This window comes from Neoarius graeffei, chromosome 13, assembly GCF_027579695.1.
Source record: "Neoarius graeffei isolate fNeoGra1 chromosome 13, fNeoGra1.pri, whole genome shotgun sequence".
In the NCBI taxonomy this organism is placed as follows: Eukaryota; Metazoa; Chordata; class Actinopteri; order Siluriformes; family Ariidae; genus Neoarius; species Neoarius graeffei.
The window spans coordinates 35,001,700-35,019,262 of record NC_083581.1 but is presented as its reverse complement, the minus strand read 5'-3'; the positions used below and the strand labels follow the sequence as shown (position 1 = coordinate 35,019,262).

Below are 17,563 nucleotides of genomic sequence, written 5' to 3'. Positions count from 1 at the left end.
GCATAAGTGGCGATAACTCGGAGACAAGTCCACGTCAATACGAAACATCTCAAGGTCAGACTCAAGTCCTAGTATATCTTTAACTTCAGATGCATTGCTGATATCTTTAAAGTTGTACTCTTAAAAAAAAAATCAAATAAACACCACACTGCATGCATTTCCCTAGGTAATAAATACATATTAAATTACACAGAGTGCACCCTTGATAGCCAGGCGTGCAGCCAAATGTTTTAGCAATGAGGTGGCCAGAATTGAATTGGAATGTAGACGTATAATAAAGTGCTTGTTGTTGTGTCTATAACCCTGGAATGACTGCAAATTTTGCATGGATAGCATTTAGTAACTGAATTACAAACGTATTTTCTTCATTGAGAAACCAAGACACAGATTTACCTGGACTGCCAATTGAATAGTGCCAGTTACTTGCCCAGATTGTGGGACATGCACACAATGTTGGAAGATAAACTTGAGGGGTTTGTATAGTTCTCTCTGTCGCTTTCTGGCTCGCTAGTTTGGGGTAGATCCAAGGAAAGGGAATTGGTTGCTCTAAAAGACTCAATCATGAGGTTTTTAGTCATGTTTTATTATTTGTTTATTTAATGTTCAGTACACTTAATTCAGTTTCTGGCTAATGGTAGTCAAGTTATGGTTACAACCAAGTATAAATAACAAAGTACTACTTGTTATACTTGGGCTTAAAGGAGATACGCAGAACCTTTATTTTTAAATCCATTTATGCTGCATAAATGGGAATAAAAATGTATATTTTTGAGAGTTAAACTCGACCGCAAAGTTGGTATTCGAGCTGCCCCGCTGAGCCAGCCCACCCTGAGTCTGTGACATCACAGCAGGAACCGGTTTTAAGGCCGAGGCCTTTGACAGCTATAGACCAAAGTCATATAAATAAAAATTTATGGTGAAAGTAAGAAACACCGTTACCGACTTGCTCAACTAAGACCGATTTGACTTCGATTGTGGGTTGACCCTCATTAAAACAGGATAGCTGTTATAACTTATGCAACATACATGTACATGCATGCATTTTCACTGATAAACTGTAAAAGGCTCATTAAATAATCAGATGAACTGAGACAATCACATTCTGAAGCAAATTAAATAATCTTATACCGGTAACTTAAACACACAATACAAGTTACATGTATTAATCTAAATGTAGGTAAACAAGTGTTGTTGTTTTGTATCCAAATGAGAGTCGCATTTTACCCATCTCTGTTCTCGCTTCTTGAAGGCCGACCTCGTGGTCGATTGTTTTGAAACAATCTCACTTTCAGTTGTTCGTTCAGTTCTCTGTTAATTCGCTTCTTCCACGTAAGGACGAGATATTGCTGCTGAGATGAGCATATCTGGCGAAGAAATCAAACGGCTGCTCCACTCATTCTCCATATGCTCCATACTGAGTATGCCGCCATTACTGCTCGGCTCAGGCAGTTACTAAAACCTGGGACAGGACGTCACCAGTTTTAGCAACAATCGCGGGGACGTCACTGCCCGTCCCGTTCCGTCCTGGGTTTTAGCAACGGCCCTCAGCTCACACTCCAGGAGAACGGGTGCAACTGAACTTACTTTCCTTTTCTTGTAGTTTTCTTTTCCTTTAATTGTTGGTACTGCACCCTCTTTCAATACGGGCTTATAGCCAACGCTCCTCAACAGATCAGAGGTCTCGTACGAGTCTTCAGTAAAATGTGCAGAGCAGAGGCGCGACCGCTTCGTAGCCGCCCAACGTGCCTGTGAACTTCTTGCAAAACGCGTCCAAATCTTTGCAGTTTGAACATTCTTGGGCCATGAATGAAACGTAAATCCAGCTTCTGTCATGTTGCTGCACCCGCCAGCAACACATCTATGTGGCATGGCGATGGAAGCTCGAAGTTGCAGTCAGCTCTGTTTTAGTATAGCAGAAATGGCTATGAGACCGATAGACTTCCTGTGGTGACGTCACAGATATCAAGGTCATTCACTCAGACCGCTACCTATATGAATCATTTTAATTGTAAAAATTATGCCGCTTTTCCACTACCAACGCGGCTGAGTTGGGCTGAGCCGTGCCGTGCTGAGTTGGGCTGAGTCGAGCTGAGTGGGGCTGTTGGAGTTGCATTTCGACTACAACCGCGCTGAACTGTGCTGGCTGGAAGTGGGTGGACACATTGGGTGGAGTTAGCGAAAGTGGGTGGACGTCACGTGATGTCGTTAGGCGGCGCAAACAGTGACATCAGTGACCTTTTAAGCGGTAGTCTCACGACCCGGATAGTAAACAATAAACATGGAGGACATGGAGTCGTTAGTGTTGCTGGTCTTGGTGCTGTGGCTTGTTGTCACCGACAACGCCAACAGATACTGGCAAGAGCGTATAGATGAGGCGAGGCGCATAAGGCTTCAGAAATTCTCGTAATTCGTAATTCTTCTTCTTCCGGGTTTACGGTGTTTACAGATCCCAGCGTGCTCGCGGGGCGTGTGTGGGCATGTGAGGACACTCCTCCTCACCAATCAGTGCACAGGGGAGTGTCTCCTCACACCCCTAGCCCCACTCGGCTCAGTTTGGCTCGCTTCAGCCCTACTCCAAAACCGTGTGAGTTTTGGGTGCTGGGTAGGGCTGAAGCGAGCTGAGTCATGCTGCTCTGAGGTAGTCGAAACGCGAGCCGTGTCGGGCTGAAGTGAGCTGAAAAAGGGTAGTGGAAAAGGGCCATATTAGATTTATTGTTAACGCTTAAAACTATTCCTGTGCCATTCTTGAAGTCTCAAGGCATTTATAAACAAAACGTAAAGCCATGGTTCTGCGTATCTCCTTTAAGTATTGGATGCGAATGTTTTGGTCATAGTGTTGGTTATTTCCAGGTTCATTTTGATTATTTTATATCATACCTGTGTCTCCTTCTCCTGTTCTGTCATGAATACTCCAGTTCTCCATAGTGTCCCTAGCACCTTGGTGAGTGTGATCTCCAAGCTGGATTATAGTTTTGATTGTGTGTGTGTGGTTTTTTTCAGAGCGAGCAGATAGGAACAAGCCTGAACAACGTCATTCCAGGTAAGTGAGAAAAACAGAAGTATGAGTTTGCAAGTGTGTGCAGGGGCCTTTTTTTTTGTGTGTGTGTGTGTTCCTCCCCAATCCAGAGTCCAAAATATATTGACTCAAAACCCCTGGCTTGAGTCTTTTGGCTCTTATTTTGAATCAAAAAGGGGAAATTTTCAGGCTGAAACGGTAGACTGTCTTTCTTTGACCTTCTCTGCTGGAAAAACTTCTTGGCTCAAGGAAAACAAGGTATTGGTTGTTTATTGTCAAGGGATAATTGAAGTTTCTTGTCATGTTTGTGCTCATGTCTGGATTTATAGCTGTGCTGAGCAGGTACATAAGCACACAGACTGAGAAAGAAGTGTAATTTGTCTGAGAAAAGCACTTACAGTGCCTTGCAAAAGTATTCATACCCCTTGAACTTTTTCACATTTTTCCACCTTACAACCACGAACTTAAAAGTTTTTTTTTTTTTTTTATTGAGATTTTATGTGATAGACCAACACAGAGTAGCACATAATTGTGAAGTGAAACGAAAATGATAAATGGTCTTCAAAATTTTAAACAAATAAAAATCTGAAAAATGTGGTGTGCATTAGTATTCAGCCCCCTGTCCTCTGATACCTCTAAATACAATCCAGTGCAATCAATTGCCTTCAGAAGTCATCTAATTAGTTAATGGAGTCCTACTGTGTGTAATTTACTCTCAGCATAAATACACTTGTTCTGTGAAGGCCTCAGTGGTTTGTTAGAGAACACTGAAGAACAAACAGCATCATGAAGACCAAAGAACTCACCAGACAGGTCAGGGATAAAGTTCTGGAGAAGTTTAAAGCAGGGTTAAGTTATAAAAAAAATATCCCAAGCTCTGAACATCTCAGGAAGCACTGTTCAATCCATCATTCAAAAATGGAAAAAGTATGGCACAGCTGCAAACCTACCAAGACATGGCCGTCCACCTAAACCAGACCTGGGCATTTTACGGCCCGCAGGCTGCATCCGGCCCTTTGGTTCATTCTGACCGGCCTGCGTAAGGTTAATTAGAAATTACAAAATAAACGTATTTGCTAATTTTACCTCATGCATGGACTGAATGTGCATTGCTTTTATTTTGAAGTTGTGTTCAACAAAAACGCAATGCGCGCGACATGAACATAACATGAAATCCCACGAAACCTAATCCCGCGATAACTACTTCCGTAATTTGTCCAGACCAACCACAAACTTGTACGTCATCCTTCAAACGGTCCAGCCAATCACATAGTGTGACGTCACCAGCAGGCGCCGGAGCCAATCTATAGATCTGATACCTACACCGAATCGATGTTGTTGCGAGCAGGTCACAAGAAGACTTTAGCCCCCAAAATGTCCGCAAAAAGAAGAAAGGTAGATGCCGAATGCAGGGCTTTCAACAAAACATGGACTGCTAAGTATTTATTTACTGAAGTCAGAGATAAAGCCGTGTGTTTAGTTTGCGGAGAGCAGATCCGAAAAACTGAAAAACACCAAATGAGGTGATTAAACTACAAATGTGGGCATCATTATTATAATATGATGTATCTTGCTTGATATTTGGAGTAGAAAGACAATATTGTGATGTCTTTATTATGTTTTGGGGTGAATGTGACTGAAAAAAAAAGGTACAAACGTTCATATTTTGTTAACCATTGTTTTGAGAAATTTGATTGAATAAATGACATTTTTTGTAAGGCAACCTTGTTTTTTCCATACTCTTACCAGTCTTAGCAGCTTGTAAAAACAATGTTATTTATTGCTTTATATAAAGAAATACAATTAATATTATGCAGAATTTAGTTCAGCCTTTTGGTCCGGCCCTCCACTAAATTTTCTGTTTCTCATGTGGCCCCATGGAAAAAATAATTGCCCACCCCTGACCTAAACTGACAGAGCGAGCAAGGAGAGCACTGGTCAGAGAAGCAGCCAAGAGGCCCATGATCACTCTGGAGGAGCTGCAGAAATCCACAGCTCAGGTGGGAGAATCTGTGCACAGGACAACTATAAGTCGTACACTCTACAAATCTGGCCTTTTTGGAAGAGTGGCAAGAAGAAAGCCATGGTTGAAAGATAGGCATAAGAAATGTAGGGGACACAGCAAACATGTGGAAGAAGGTGCTTTGGTCAGATGAGACCAAAGTTGAACTTTTTGCCCTAAATGCAAAGCGCTATGTGTGGCGGAAAACTAACACTGCTCATCACCCTGCACACACCATTCCCACTGTGAAACATGGTGGTGGCAGCATCATGCTATGGGGATGCTTTTCTTCAGCAGGGACAGGGAAGCTGGTGAGAGTTGATGGGAAGATGGATGGAGCTAAATACAGGGCAATCCTGGAAGAAAACCTGTTGGAGGCTGCAAAAGACTTGAGACTGGGAAGGAGATTCACCTTCCAGCAAGACAATGACCCTAAACATACAGCCAGAGCTACAATGGAACGGTTTAGATCAAAGAATATTCATGCGTTAGAATGGCCCAGTCAAAGTCCAGACCTAAATCCCATTGAGCATCTGTGGCAAGACTTGAAAATTGCTGTTCACAGACGCTCTCCATCCAATCTGGCTGAGCTTGAGCGATTTCGCAAAGAAGAATGGGCAAAGCTGGTAGAGACATACCACAAAAGACTTGCAGCTGTAATTGCAGCAAAAGGTGGCTCTACAAAGTATTGACGCAGGGGGGCTGAATACTAATGCACATCACATTTTTCAGATTTTTATTTGTTTAAAATTTTGAAGACCATTTATCATTTTCATGTCACTTCACAATTATGTGCTACTCCATGTTGGTCTATCACATAAAATCTCAATAAAAATGTTTAAGTTCATGGTTGTAAGGTGGAAAAATGAAAAAGTTCAAGGGGTATGAATACTTTTGCAAGGCACTGTACGTGTTGCATTACATAATGCACAAGGATTGTAGGCACCGAGGTTTGGAAGGGTCTTCTAACAATTTTTGAAATGGGGAAGTCTTATACCCTCAGTGATGAGTTAAAATGATGGTGGATAGAAATATTAAAGGGGGAAAAATCTGCTTTTCAAATGTTGATCATCCAAGACATGTTTAGTGTCAAAAGTTTGCTTCTTGAGTTTTGCAGTATGACGTGAACGAAGCTGGTACAACTGAGCTTTCCTTGATACTGATTACAATTTATTTATTAAAGGACACATCGTCTTTTTTTAAAAAAATCCAATTGTATAGTTATGTTTATTGTCATGGCTCATGCATGAAACTTGTTAGATCCTGTTATACAGTGGTTTGTGAGTTTGAAATTGAGTTCTTACAGAAAATTCTAATTTCTGCATAAATATGACCTAAAACATCATCTGATTTTCGCACAAGTCCTAAAGAGAACCCAATTAAACAAATGAGACAAAAATATTATATTTGGTTATTTATTTATGAAGGAAAATTATCCAATATTATACATCAGTGAGTGGCAAAAGTGTATGAACTTCTAGGATTAGCAGTTAATTTGAAGGTGAAATTAGTCGGGTGTTTTCAGTCAATGGGGTGGCAATCAGGAGTGAATGGGAGCTCTGTTTATTTAAAGAGCAGGGATCTATCAAATGCTGTGTTCACACTTATAGAGATCTTGCAGTCACGTGACCGGAAAGTACACAACCGCCATCTTGTCGGTCAAAAACACCGCTGAATACTGCTGCACTCGTGTACAGAATGGATCAATTTCAACCGACGGACTACACGGCTCATTTTTCTAATGAACAGATAACTAGATATATGTCTAAAATAAACGATCTACAGATTTGTGACCCTTATGGCTTACCGGATGGAGTTTTCACGACCGGATTTTGAACTGCCAGCGGAATACCCGGACGTGTATGATTACCTCATTAACTTTCCCTCGCTGTTCAGTGGTGAAGCACTGCGTGCTTATAAATCTCTGGACAGTTATCTTTACAGAAATTCAGGATTTGTCAGCGACTCAGATGTGGCATCTTGTAAACAAGAATCCTCATTGGACGGGTAAGTCACTTAAGTATTGAGTATAGCACTGACCAGCCGATTATAGAATAGAATAAGGTAATTCCAGCTGTAATTCCAAATCGTCCGTGCTGTTTACATGGATCTGGCGTTGGAGAGGTAGAGGCTTGGCAGTGGAGATTTGAGTGGCTGTTTTCTGAGCTTAGTCAACAGGCCGGCTCTGCCTGTAGCCTCGCTTTTGCTTCAGCTCCCGGCGCCACCTCCTTCGCTTTGCTTCCGATAACAATCCACGGAGACCCCGCTGGTCTCGCTATCTCGTCCGGAATGTTTTTTTTTTTTTCTCGTCCGGAATGTTGTGCATGCGATGGAAATCGCTACAAACCGTCATTTTCTGCTGGAAACCAATGTCCAGTAAGTCCATACGGTTGTAGTGGATATTGAAGTCCGGTACAGACGAACAACACGCAAAAATACACACAAAAAACATAAACGTGCACAGGTAGGGAGAGCTTGTAGCCGCAGCCGTTGTAGTAGAATTGTATATAGTAGGTTTTTCCAGAAGAAAAGGTAGAAGTAAAAGCAGAAGTAGAAGGTGGAATATGGCGTTTGACCGACAAGATGGCGTCTGTCACAATCTGGATCGGCTGTGACGTCACATGCAAGTGCTCCATACCGGTACGAAAGTGGTATAACTGTATCGATACAAAGTATACCGGTACAGTTTAGTGCATCTGTCCACACTAGCGAGAAATGTTTGCGGTTTTCTTTCATGGTAGTTGAAATGCGCGTGCGCGAAATGTTTCCGTGGTTGCCGAGTAACTTCCTTCTGAGAATATATGGCATCCATTATTTCGAGATCTCGAGAAAACAAAACAATTACTCCGTGATCTTGAGAAAACAAAACTATTATTTCATGATCTCAGCTGGATCACTGTATCTCCGTTGGTAGAGACGAAGCCGGGCCAGTCTTCTGCGGAGGCGCTGTGGACTAATTTTGAAATTATCCCTTATTAAAAGACTTAATGCAATCTCTCCCTGTGTCAACCCCTGATCAAAATATTGCCTTATTAGGTGATCGATTATTCCAGACATTCTAATGACCAAAGTTGCGTCTATACAGAATGAGAAATAGCTCCAAAGTCGGCATATCACAAGTCTCTTGGCGCACCTGAATGAACCATTTCTCAGCTGTTTACTCGAGATCATGAAATAATTTTGTTTTCTCGAGATCTTGAAATAACGGTTTTGTTTTCTCGAGATCTCGAATTAGTTGTGTTGTTTGTTTTCTCGAGATCCTGAATTAATTATGTCGTTATCTCGGGATAACAAGGTGAATAAAAAAAAAAAGGATTATATGAAGGGCCTCTCTCGGCTTCCGTACGGATGAAACAACGCGTGTGTGCTTTTTGTTGTCAATGTACAGTCTGTATTTCTGGTGGTCATTTATTCAGTCGAATCGTATAAAACGCGCGAGGCAGTTGAGAGAGAGAGAGAGAGAGAAACAAACGAATCTCCGTTCTTCACTATTTTATTCAGCGAAGACATCGATTGAGGTGTGTGACTTTGCGCATGCGCATTATATTTGTATCGATACAGAACCGCTTCATCTGTCCACGCTACAGCACCGATACTGTACCGGTACGAAACCCATACATTTGTGGGTTTCATACCGATACAGTTATACCGCTACAGTACCGGTATAGTTGCTAGTGTGGACAGGTGTTGCGGTACGAAAGTAGTTTCGTATTGGTACAAAATCGCTAGTGTGGACAGGGTAATAGTCTTGTCTTCACAACACGTTTGTGGAAGTGAAGATCAAAAATCGACCAAAGGAAATTTCTGAGGACCTCAGGAAAAGAGTTGTTGATGCTCATCAGGCTGGAAAAGGTTCCAGAGCCATTTTTAAAGAGTTTGGACTCCACCAATCCACAGTCCGACAGATGGAGGAAATTCAAAATCACTCAGTACGTTTACATGCACATCCAAATCGAGCTGCTGTCGGTAATCGAGCAAAGGGTCCCAGCAGGGGTGCCAGAGAAATCCAATCCTACATGCACACAAGGAAATCGAGCTATTGTGTGAGGTACATTGTGCACCCGAGCCACAGGTGGCGCTACATGCCCCATCGTGTTGGTACACTTCCGGTTGTCGTCATGAAGAAGAGCTATTCAAGAGTGTAAACAAAGTTATCAGTTCCTGTTCTCCATTGCGCGTTTTTCTCCCGTCCATGAATTTTAATATATTCAAATCCTTAAGCTGAATGAGCATGAACTCTGTCTCCTCATTGCTCCAGAAGTGCACGTTTCTGCTCGCCATTTTCTCTTCTTCGTTTGTTCCTCCTGACCTCTTCTGCTGCTCGCTACTACTGTTGTCATGCCGACCGAGGCTGTCGTGTTTCCCGCTTGTGGTCTCGTCACTCGTCACTTCCGGAAGGGGCCGTGCTGAAGTAAGTAGCTCGACTACGTAGCTCGATAGGGTTTACATGCACTAAGTAGCTCGGCTACAATCGCATAATCTAGGTCGTGTAGCTCGATTACAAGAAATCAAGTTCGGTTCAATTTCAGCCGAGCTAAGGTGTTTCCATGGCATTTAGAACTTCGATTTCAGTCGAGCAACGGCAGAAATTCGATTTTCTCTATGTGCATGTAAATACACTGACTGTGACCGTCCCCGGGAGTGATTGACCAACAAAGATCACTCCAAGAGCAGGGCGTGTAATAGTCCACGAGGTCTCAGGGACCCAGGGTAACGTCTAAGCAACTAAGGTGGGGTTTACATTAGACCGTATCAGCGGATCATCAGATTAACATTTTTAAAACGATTCGCGTGCACACAGCAACGCCAATACACGGATACACTCGGCTCCACAGGCATCCTGCGCTCCAAATCACTCCGCCCTGAACAGCGAGTGCCCTCTGGAGGGTGCACGCTCTGGCCCTGCGCAGCTCACAGAGCGCACGAGTGAAGCGCACGAGCAGTGATTCGGGACTGAGCCGCTGTGTGTGTGTGTGATCCCAGTGCATATCGGGCATACGCGTCACTTACCACTTGCAAGTGGAAGGATGGCAAGCCTAAAGACAATCATAACTACACAATGGGCAGTATTTGCATCAGTATTTGCAGTATTTTCATACTTTTATACTCTTTAATGAAAGGTGATACAAGGCGGAAGTCCGCGCCGTTTTTCAGCAGTCGTGTCACATGACCAACGCCAGCGAATCAGGAAGGTGGATGTCACAGTGACGTTGTCCAATGACGACGCCAGCTAGAGCTCAGCACAGCGTATCCGCGTATTCTCAATGTTTACACAGCACCGGACCAGACACGATCTGGATTGAATACGTGGACCCTGGCGGATTCCCGTTTCCCGGCGTTTTAATGTAAACCGACAGTGCATCCGCGAAGAAAACGAGACAGATACGGTCTAATGTAAACTTGGCCTAAAGACCTCTCTCACATAGACTGATGTTAATGAGTCCACCATCAGGAGAACACTGAACAGCAATGACAGGGTTGCAAAGGGAAAGCTACTGCTCTCAAAAAAAAAAAAAACCCACTGCTCGCTCAACTACAGTTTGTTAAAGATCACATGGACAAGCCAGAAGGCTATTGGAAAAGGTTTTTGAATGCATGACATTAATGGCATTTCGCGGATGCTCTTATCCAGAGCGATGTACACCATACCCGGAGCAGTTATGGGTTAGGTGCCTTGCTCAAGGGCATTTCAGCCATTCCTGCTGGTCCAGGAAATTGAACTGGCAACCTTTTGGTCCCAAAGCTGCTTCTCTAAAGCCTAGGTTACAACCGGATGTACGATTTTTTTGGCTGTGCGATTTTTGGCGTTTCCCAAATCGCTGCTTTTTTTTTTTTTTTTTGTTCATGGAGAAAGACGCACGTTGGCCGTAAGTTTGTCTTGCAACCTGGAAAAAAAAACGTAAGCGCCCGTAGAGTTTGTTTGACATGACAAAGAACCTCTGCGGCCGGTCTGCGGCCAGTCTACGGCTCGAAAATCAGCACGTCACATGCGCGCCCTCTGTGCGTTTCTTGCGTTTTTTGCACGTAGACCGGCCGTAGGAGCACGTACGGCTGGTTGTGACCGAGGCTTAACCATTAGGCCATGGCTTCCGAGAACAAACTGGAACTTTTTTTAATTTAAATGAGAAGTATGTTTGGAGAAAGGAAAATCATGCATTCCAGCATAAAGAACGTTTTCACATCTGTGAGATGTGGTGGTGATAGCATCGTGGTTTGAGCCTATTTTGCTGCATCTGGCCCAGGATGACTTGCCATTATTGATTTGGAACAATGAATTCTGAATTATTCCTGCGATTTCTAGACGAAAAGGTCAGGAGATCTGTCCAGGAATTGAATCTCAAGAGAAAGTGGGTCATGCAGCAAGACAGAGAGCCTCATTCTACCAAAGAATGGTTAAAGAAGAGTAAAAGGAATGACTTGGCCATTCCAAAACAAAGTCCTGACCTTTATCCAATAGAAATGTTGTGTGGGCAGTTCATGTGAGGAAACGCACCAACGTCCCAGAGCTGAAGCTCTTCTGTACAGAAGAATGGGCTAAAATTCCTCCAAGCAGATGTGCAGGACCGATGAGCAACAGTTTACACTGTACAAGAGGGTCGCATCAGATACCGAAATTAAAGGTTCATGTACTTTAGCCACTCTCAGATGTGTAATATTGGATTATTTTCCTTAGTAAATAAATGACCAAGCAAAACATTTTAGTTTAATCTGGCTCTCTATCTGCTTTTAGGACTTGTGAAAATCTGATGCTGTTTCAGGCCACTGTAACTAAAGCTGTGTTCACATATATACCGGTACGATAGAGGTATAACTGTATCGATACAAAGTATACCGGTACAGCTTAGTGCATCTGTCCACACTAGCGAGAAATGTTTGCGGTTTTCTTTCACGGTAGTTGAAATGCGCGTGCGCGAAATGTTTCTGTGGTTACCGAGTAACTTCCTTCCGAGAATATGGCGGATGAAACAACGTGTGTGTGCTTTTTGTCATCAGTGTACAGTCTGTATTTCTGGTGGTCATTTATTCAGTCGAATCGTATAAAACGCGCGAGGCAGTTGAGAAAGAAACAAAGAAAACGAATCTCCCTTTCTCCCCCTCACTTTCTCCCTCTTCCCGTCTCTTCCCCTCCCTTTCTCCCTCTTTCCTTCTCTTTCTCTCCCTTTTCCCCTCTTCCTCCTTTCTTCCTCCCTCTTTTCTTTGCTCCATGTAGCTCCACGGTCGTTTTGAGCCATTTTGACATTTTATTTACAGCTGGAAAGCACGTGCGTATTGCTGGAAGAAGTAGGAATGGTTCATTGCGCTTGCGCATTATATTTGTATCGATACAGAACCGCTTCATCTGTCCACACTACAGCGAAGCGCTACTGTACCGGTACGAAACCCATACATTTGTGGGTTTCGTAACGATACAGTTATACCGCTACAGTACCGGTATAGTTGCTAGTGTGGACAGGTGTTGCGGTACGAAAGTAGTATTGTATCGGTACAAAATCCCTAGTGTGGACAGGGTATAACACTTGTTATATCGGCTGTAAACAGCCATTCCCCTTGACCTCCTCTCTCCTTATTCTCGTCTCGTCTTCTTCCGCTTTATCCGGGACCGGGTCGCGGAGGCAGCAGTCTAAGCATGGAAGCCCAAACTTCCCTCTCCCCAGACACCTCGGCCAGCTCCTCGGGAAGAACACCGAGGCGTTCCCAGGCCAGCCGAGAGACATAGTCCCTCCAGCGTGTCCTGGGTCTTCCCCGGGGCCTCCTCCTGGGGGGACATGCCTGGAACACCTCCCCAGGGAGGCGTCCAGGAGGCATCCGAAAAAGATGCCCGAGCCACCTCAGCTGGTTCCTCTCGATGTGGAGGAGCAGCGGCTCTACTCCGAGCTCCTCCCGAGTGACTGTGCTTCTCACCCTATCTCTAAGGGAGCGCCCAGCCACCCTGCAAAGGAAACTCATTTCGGCCGCTTGTATCTGCGATCTCCTTATTCTCTTGAAGTTATTTCAACCAAAATAATTCAGCTCCTCATGTTATGAAGAATCTGAAAAGCCCTCCCTCCAGACTGAAGATTTTCCTTTGAAGGAAAGCGTGAAGATCCAGTTTAACCTCGGGCTGACCCTGGGGACTCTTTCCAAAAATGATAAATAAACATCATCTCGCAGAAAGCTTCACCAGATCAACAGCTGCACACGTTTTAAAGTCAGTTAACGTGACATGTCCAATATACGAGCATATTTGTTTCTGTAGAAATGATAACTAGTGCTGTGGGCTATAGAAATTTAATCCACACTTTTTTTTTTTTTTTAAATCAATCAGAATTGACAATTCAACAGTGCTACGGTATAAAATGAGTTCGTTTTACCGTTTGGTGTTATTCGGAGTATGAGAATCCAGCAGGCGACGGTGGAATGTCTGTGCTGGATGGGGAATGTTGGCGTGGTTGGTCAATGTTTTTCCCATTACTCAGCATAAGCCCACAGTACTGCTAGGAAACGAGTTCTCAAGAAGCAGTTGAGTCACAGCTGGAAGCAGTGAAACAGGGTTTTGAAATAAACTCTGAAACCGAGTGTGGAAGAAAAGGTTGCGTATAACTTTGTTTCTGTTTCAGCACTCAAGGCGCGCTCTCGTCGATCAGAGCTGTGATAAAAAGGAGTGAGTACACCTCAGTTTTTAGCGGTCGTAATGCCGGAATGTATTTTGTTCTGATTTTTTTTTTTTCCTTACATTTTTCAGCTTCCAACAGAACAGCAGCACCGACTGACCAGAACAGAGAGAGACGGTGAGTGAGGACACCTTTTTTCCTCTCTCCTCCCCTCCCTCCTTTTTGCTTGACTGACCCAAGCACAGGATTATGTTGTATTCATGTGAGAGAGTTTAATCTTGAAAACTACTAGGAGTTGCAACAGTAATGGTATGTCTAACAGGGATCCCAGACATCCGGTATTTAGCGGAATTCCGCTATTTTTCTAGCCAAAGTGGTGTTTTTTTTTTAATCTCTTGTATATCTGTTAAAAATATGTTTGTTTAAGTAAAATGACCAGCAGAATACGTTCTGATTTGGTTTGCTTGTTTAGCGATGTTTTTGTCAGCTTCGTTTGTTCTCGTTGACATTCGGGAACACTCGGAAGTTAAATTGATGTAAATACCGCGAGACTGTACGCGATAGAACGAGAAAACAATATGGCTGCACCCATTTGCTAGAAAATGTGTTTTAACTCCGTTCGTGCTTTTGTTTCTAATGCGTTGAACTTAATTCAATATACAGGGCTGTGAAATTTCCGCGGATTCTGCCGCGAAAAATATCATCTTCACAAAACGTCTATTTTTGCATTAAAAATCATTGGGGGGGGTCTAGTTGGTTTTAATCGCCTTGCACGAGACCGGCGGCTCAATACAGCTGGACTCGCGGAGTTTTATGCCAGCTGAGAGTGGAACACGTCTTGACTGCGACTCAGGAGCAGTGTTGCCAGATTGGGCAGTTTCAAGTGCATTTTGGTGGGTTTTGAACATATTTTGGGCTGGAAAACGTCAGCAGTATCTGGCAACACTGCTCAGGAGTGCATGACAGAGCTAAAAATAGCTATTGCGTGACCTGGCACCGCGTACGTGAATTTTGTACTTACAGGGTGCAAGATCAGACATAGTTAAGATGCCATCAAAAAGGAAAGCTAAGGAGGTGTTTGAGAGAGATGCAAAGAGGACTAGAAAAGAACACACAGACAGACTGAAGGAAAAGATGAAAAAGAACAAGTTTGCAAAACTGAAAGAGATGGTGTTAAAGAAAAGAAAATTAAAAGACTTTCATTAGATGCTGTTTGACAGACTATGAACATTTTGTAAATAGCTTTAATAGAGGAATGCAAATACTATAGAACTAATAACTAATAGCCTTACTGAAAGATGAATTGAAAGAAATAGCTGGGAGTGATGCAAAGAGGAATAGAAGGAGCCAGAAGTAAAAGAAAAGATGTAAATAATATATTAGATAAGAAACATTAGTTTTTTTTAAACTTTTGCTCTGTAGACAAGAGACATTGTGACAGATTCTTGGAAAAAGCCAGGACATATGGTGCGTTCATGTGCTATGGGAATTATGGTAAATACCAAACACCGACATGGAAAGCACACATGAACACCCCCTCTTGTGGTATTTTCCACTGGGCAACTCGTAGAAAATTTTGATACACGAGTTGCCGAGATGAGATGAACTTTAACCTTTTCAACATGGCGGCGAGCGGTACAAGACTAGTTTATGAACCAAGAAAGAAGTGGTTTTCACCTACAGAAAGCTGACTCTCACCTTTTAAACGAGTCATGTTATGTATATTATATTATTATAATATGTATATTATAGCCTAATACAAAATATTCTGTGGCTGTCCAAAGAACGCCAACAATGATCTAGATACTGGCTACTCTCATTGTGGCTACAGCCAAATTTCCAAAAACTGCGTGGCATTCAATGTGTTAAGAAAATCTCTACTTGTCATGATCAGGAAATATTCAGCATTTTTTGACTTTTGATAACTCATATTCCTGCTGCAGCTGATGAACAAGGCAATCTATAATTGTTTTAGCCAAATAACAGGCCTGATTCTGAATCTGGTCCACCATCTTTAATTTGTCAACAACAACCAAAGCATGTGAACACAACACACTGGTAAATACCACTTCCCAACTGGAAAATATCATCTTCCCATAGCACATGAACGCAGCAATAATACAAGAATTAAGTGTAATTTGGAAGACAACAGGTATCTCTCACTTATATATTGAGCATGATTTTTCACAAAGTCATTTTGAAAGGCCTATCAAAGTTTTCTTTTATTAACATTTCTTTAAATTATTTACACATTTTTTTTTTTACTTTTATTTTGATTAAGAGATAAAATACATAGGCACTTATTAGATATTTCAAGGTATTTTACATGGATCTTTCATTTTAAAAGAGAAAACTGTTGATGGGTATTTGATATGGCAAAATGAAGACCAAGACTAGTCAAATATTTACTTGTTGAGATCAATTTTTTTATTTGCAGGAAATGCTCAGAATACACCATATAACACCTAAAATGGCTTGGTGTCTGGGGCCCTGCAGGCCCCAGACCCCCCCCCCCCCCCCCCCTTTTCCTCGGATTTCTTATTTACAATTTCACAGCCCTGAATATGTCGTGGAAAAAAGATATCGTCCATAAAAGAGATAGCGGAACAGTGTCCGGGTTAGAAGAAGTATATTCTTCAAAGCTACATTTTCATCTAATTTTTATAAATAACAATTTTTTTTTGCCACTTATGTCATTGATTACAAAATATGGCATCAAATAGATACACATTATTGTTAAATTCTGTTGCTTTTCTATGTTAAATCTATGTAAAAAATGTGTTCTATAGCATCTTTAAATGTTAAAATCTCAACAGCTTCAGGGGGCTTGCAGCCCCTTTGACCCCTGCTGATAGTTTCTTACATTCCTCTATTTTTTTCAATTACTGCTGGGATCCCTGGTCTAATCCAATTTTAAGACCAGTGCATGATGAAATATTTGTTAATCTAAACAGTATGTAAGGACATGCATCAGTGATGGAGTTATGTGAAGTGGCCCCACTGGTATTACCCCGAAGTTAATCATTTTCCGAGAACAGCACTTCCTGGACTCCTCTTCTACTACAGTAACTTGCTAATAATTAAAATAAAGATGCGTCTTATTTTTAGCTTCTCTGGTCCTAAGGCCAGTGAGCTAGTGCCATGGCATGGCGTCCGGCCGTCATCCACAATTCAGTTAAATCGTATCTCACAGGGCTTTCCACTAAGGCTCATACTAGCCAGCCATGACAAATAAGTAGCCAGCTGGGGGGGTAAACACAAAATAAACTCCTGTGCACGCAGTTCCCAGGATTAAATGTATTTTCCACAGACCATTTATTTATTCACTTTACTCAAATACAAAGTAAAATGGCAGTAAATCTTCTTTCTTTTCTTGCGTATTGCATCATGAGGCGTTCCTGGCTTGTAAATCTCTTATTTTCGGTGCATGACACATTCACGCAGCTGAGCATGCTATGAATTAACAACGACAACGGTCTGCAGTGGGGCTACACAATTACACACTCAGCCAACATTTCTCCATTTGTGTATGAAAATACACTCCAACCACTCAGTTTGGTTTCATTTACAACCAGCGGTGTCTTTTGATGCCAGCACGTAATTGAACGAGAGAAGACTGGTTTACCGGAGACAAAATAAGCGTTATCTCTGCTTCTGTTCCCTCCGACACACTACTGCCTCCGCCGAGTGCGCGCACGCACACGCCGCATGTTGGGGCCGCGGATGAGTTACTCTCCCTTGATCAACGAAGTCGGCGGGGAATTTGTGGTTATTATCGGTACAAACAGTGCGAATCACAACTTGAATGAGTGCGGTTCAGTTTGACATTATTGTCAGTCTGTTAGATAAACATTTAATTTTATTAAAATCGAAAATTAATATTTAGAGCCTGTGGGCTACAAAAATAATAGTCATTAAAGTAGCCGGCTGGACTTAATTGTGTAGTCGGCTGTT

General features: G+C 42.5%; 1 protein-coding gene across 1 annotated transcript in view; it reads left to right on the top strand.

Moving 5' to 3' along the window:
• wu:fy63c09 (uncharacterized protein LOC797544 homolog) overlaps positions 1-17,563 on the top strand; it is a 76,197-nt gene that overhangs the window by 6,226 nt on the left and 52,408 nt on the right. The window contains exons 2-4 of the mRNA XM_060937631.1: positions 3,001-3,040; positions 13,616-13,659; positions 13,741-13,786. Of these exons, the coding sequence (XP_060793614.1) occupies positions 3,001-3,040; positions 13,616-13,659; positions 13,741-13,786 (130 nt within the window). The remainder of the gene's footprint in view (positions 1-3,000; positions 3,041-13,615; positions 13,660-13,740; positions 13,787-17,563) is intronic.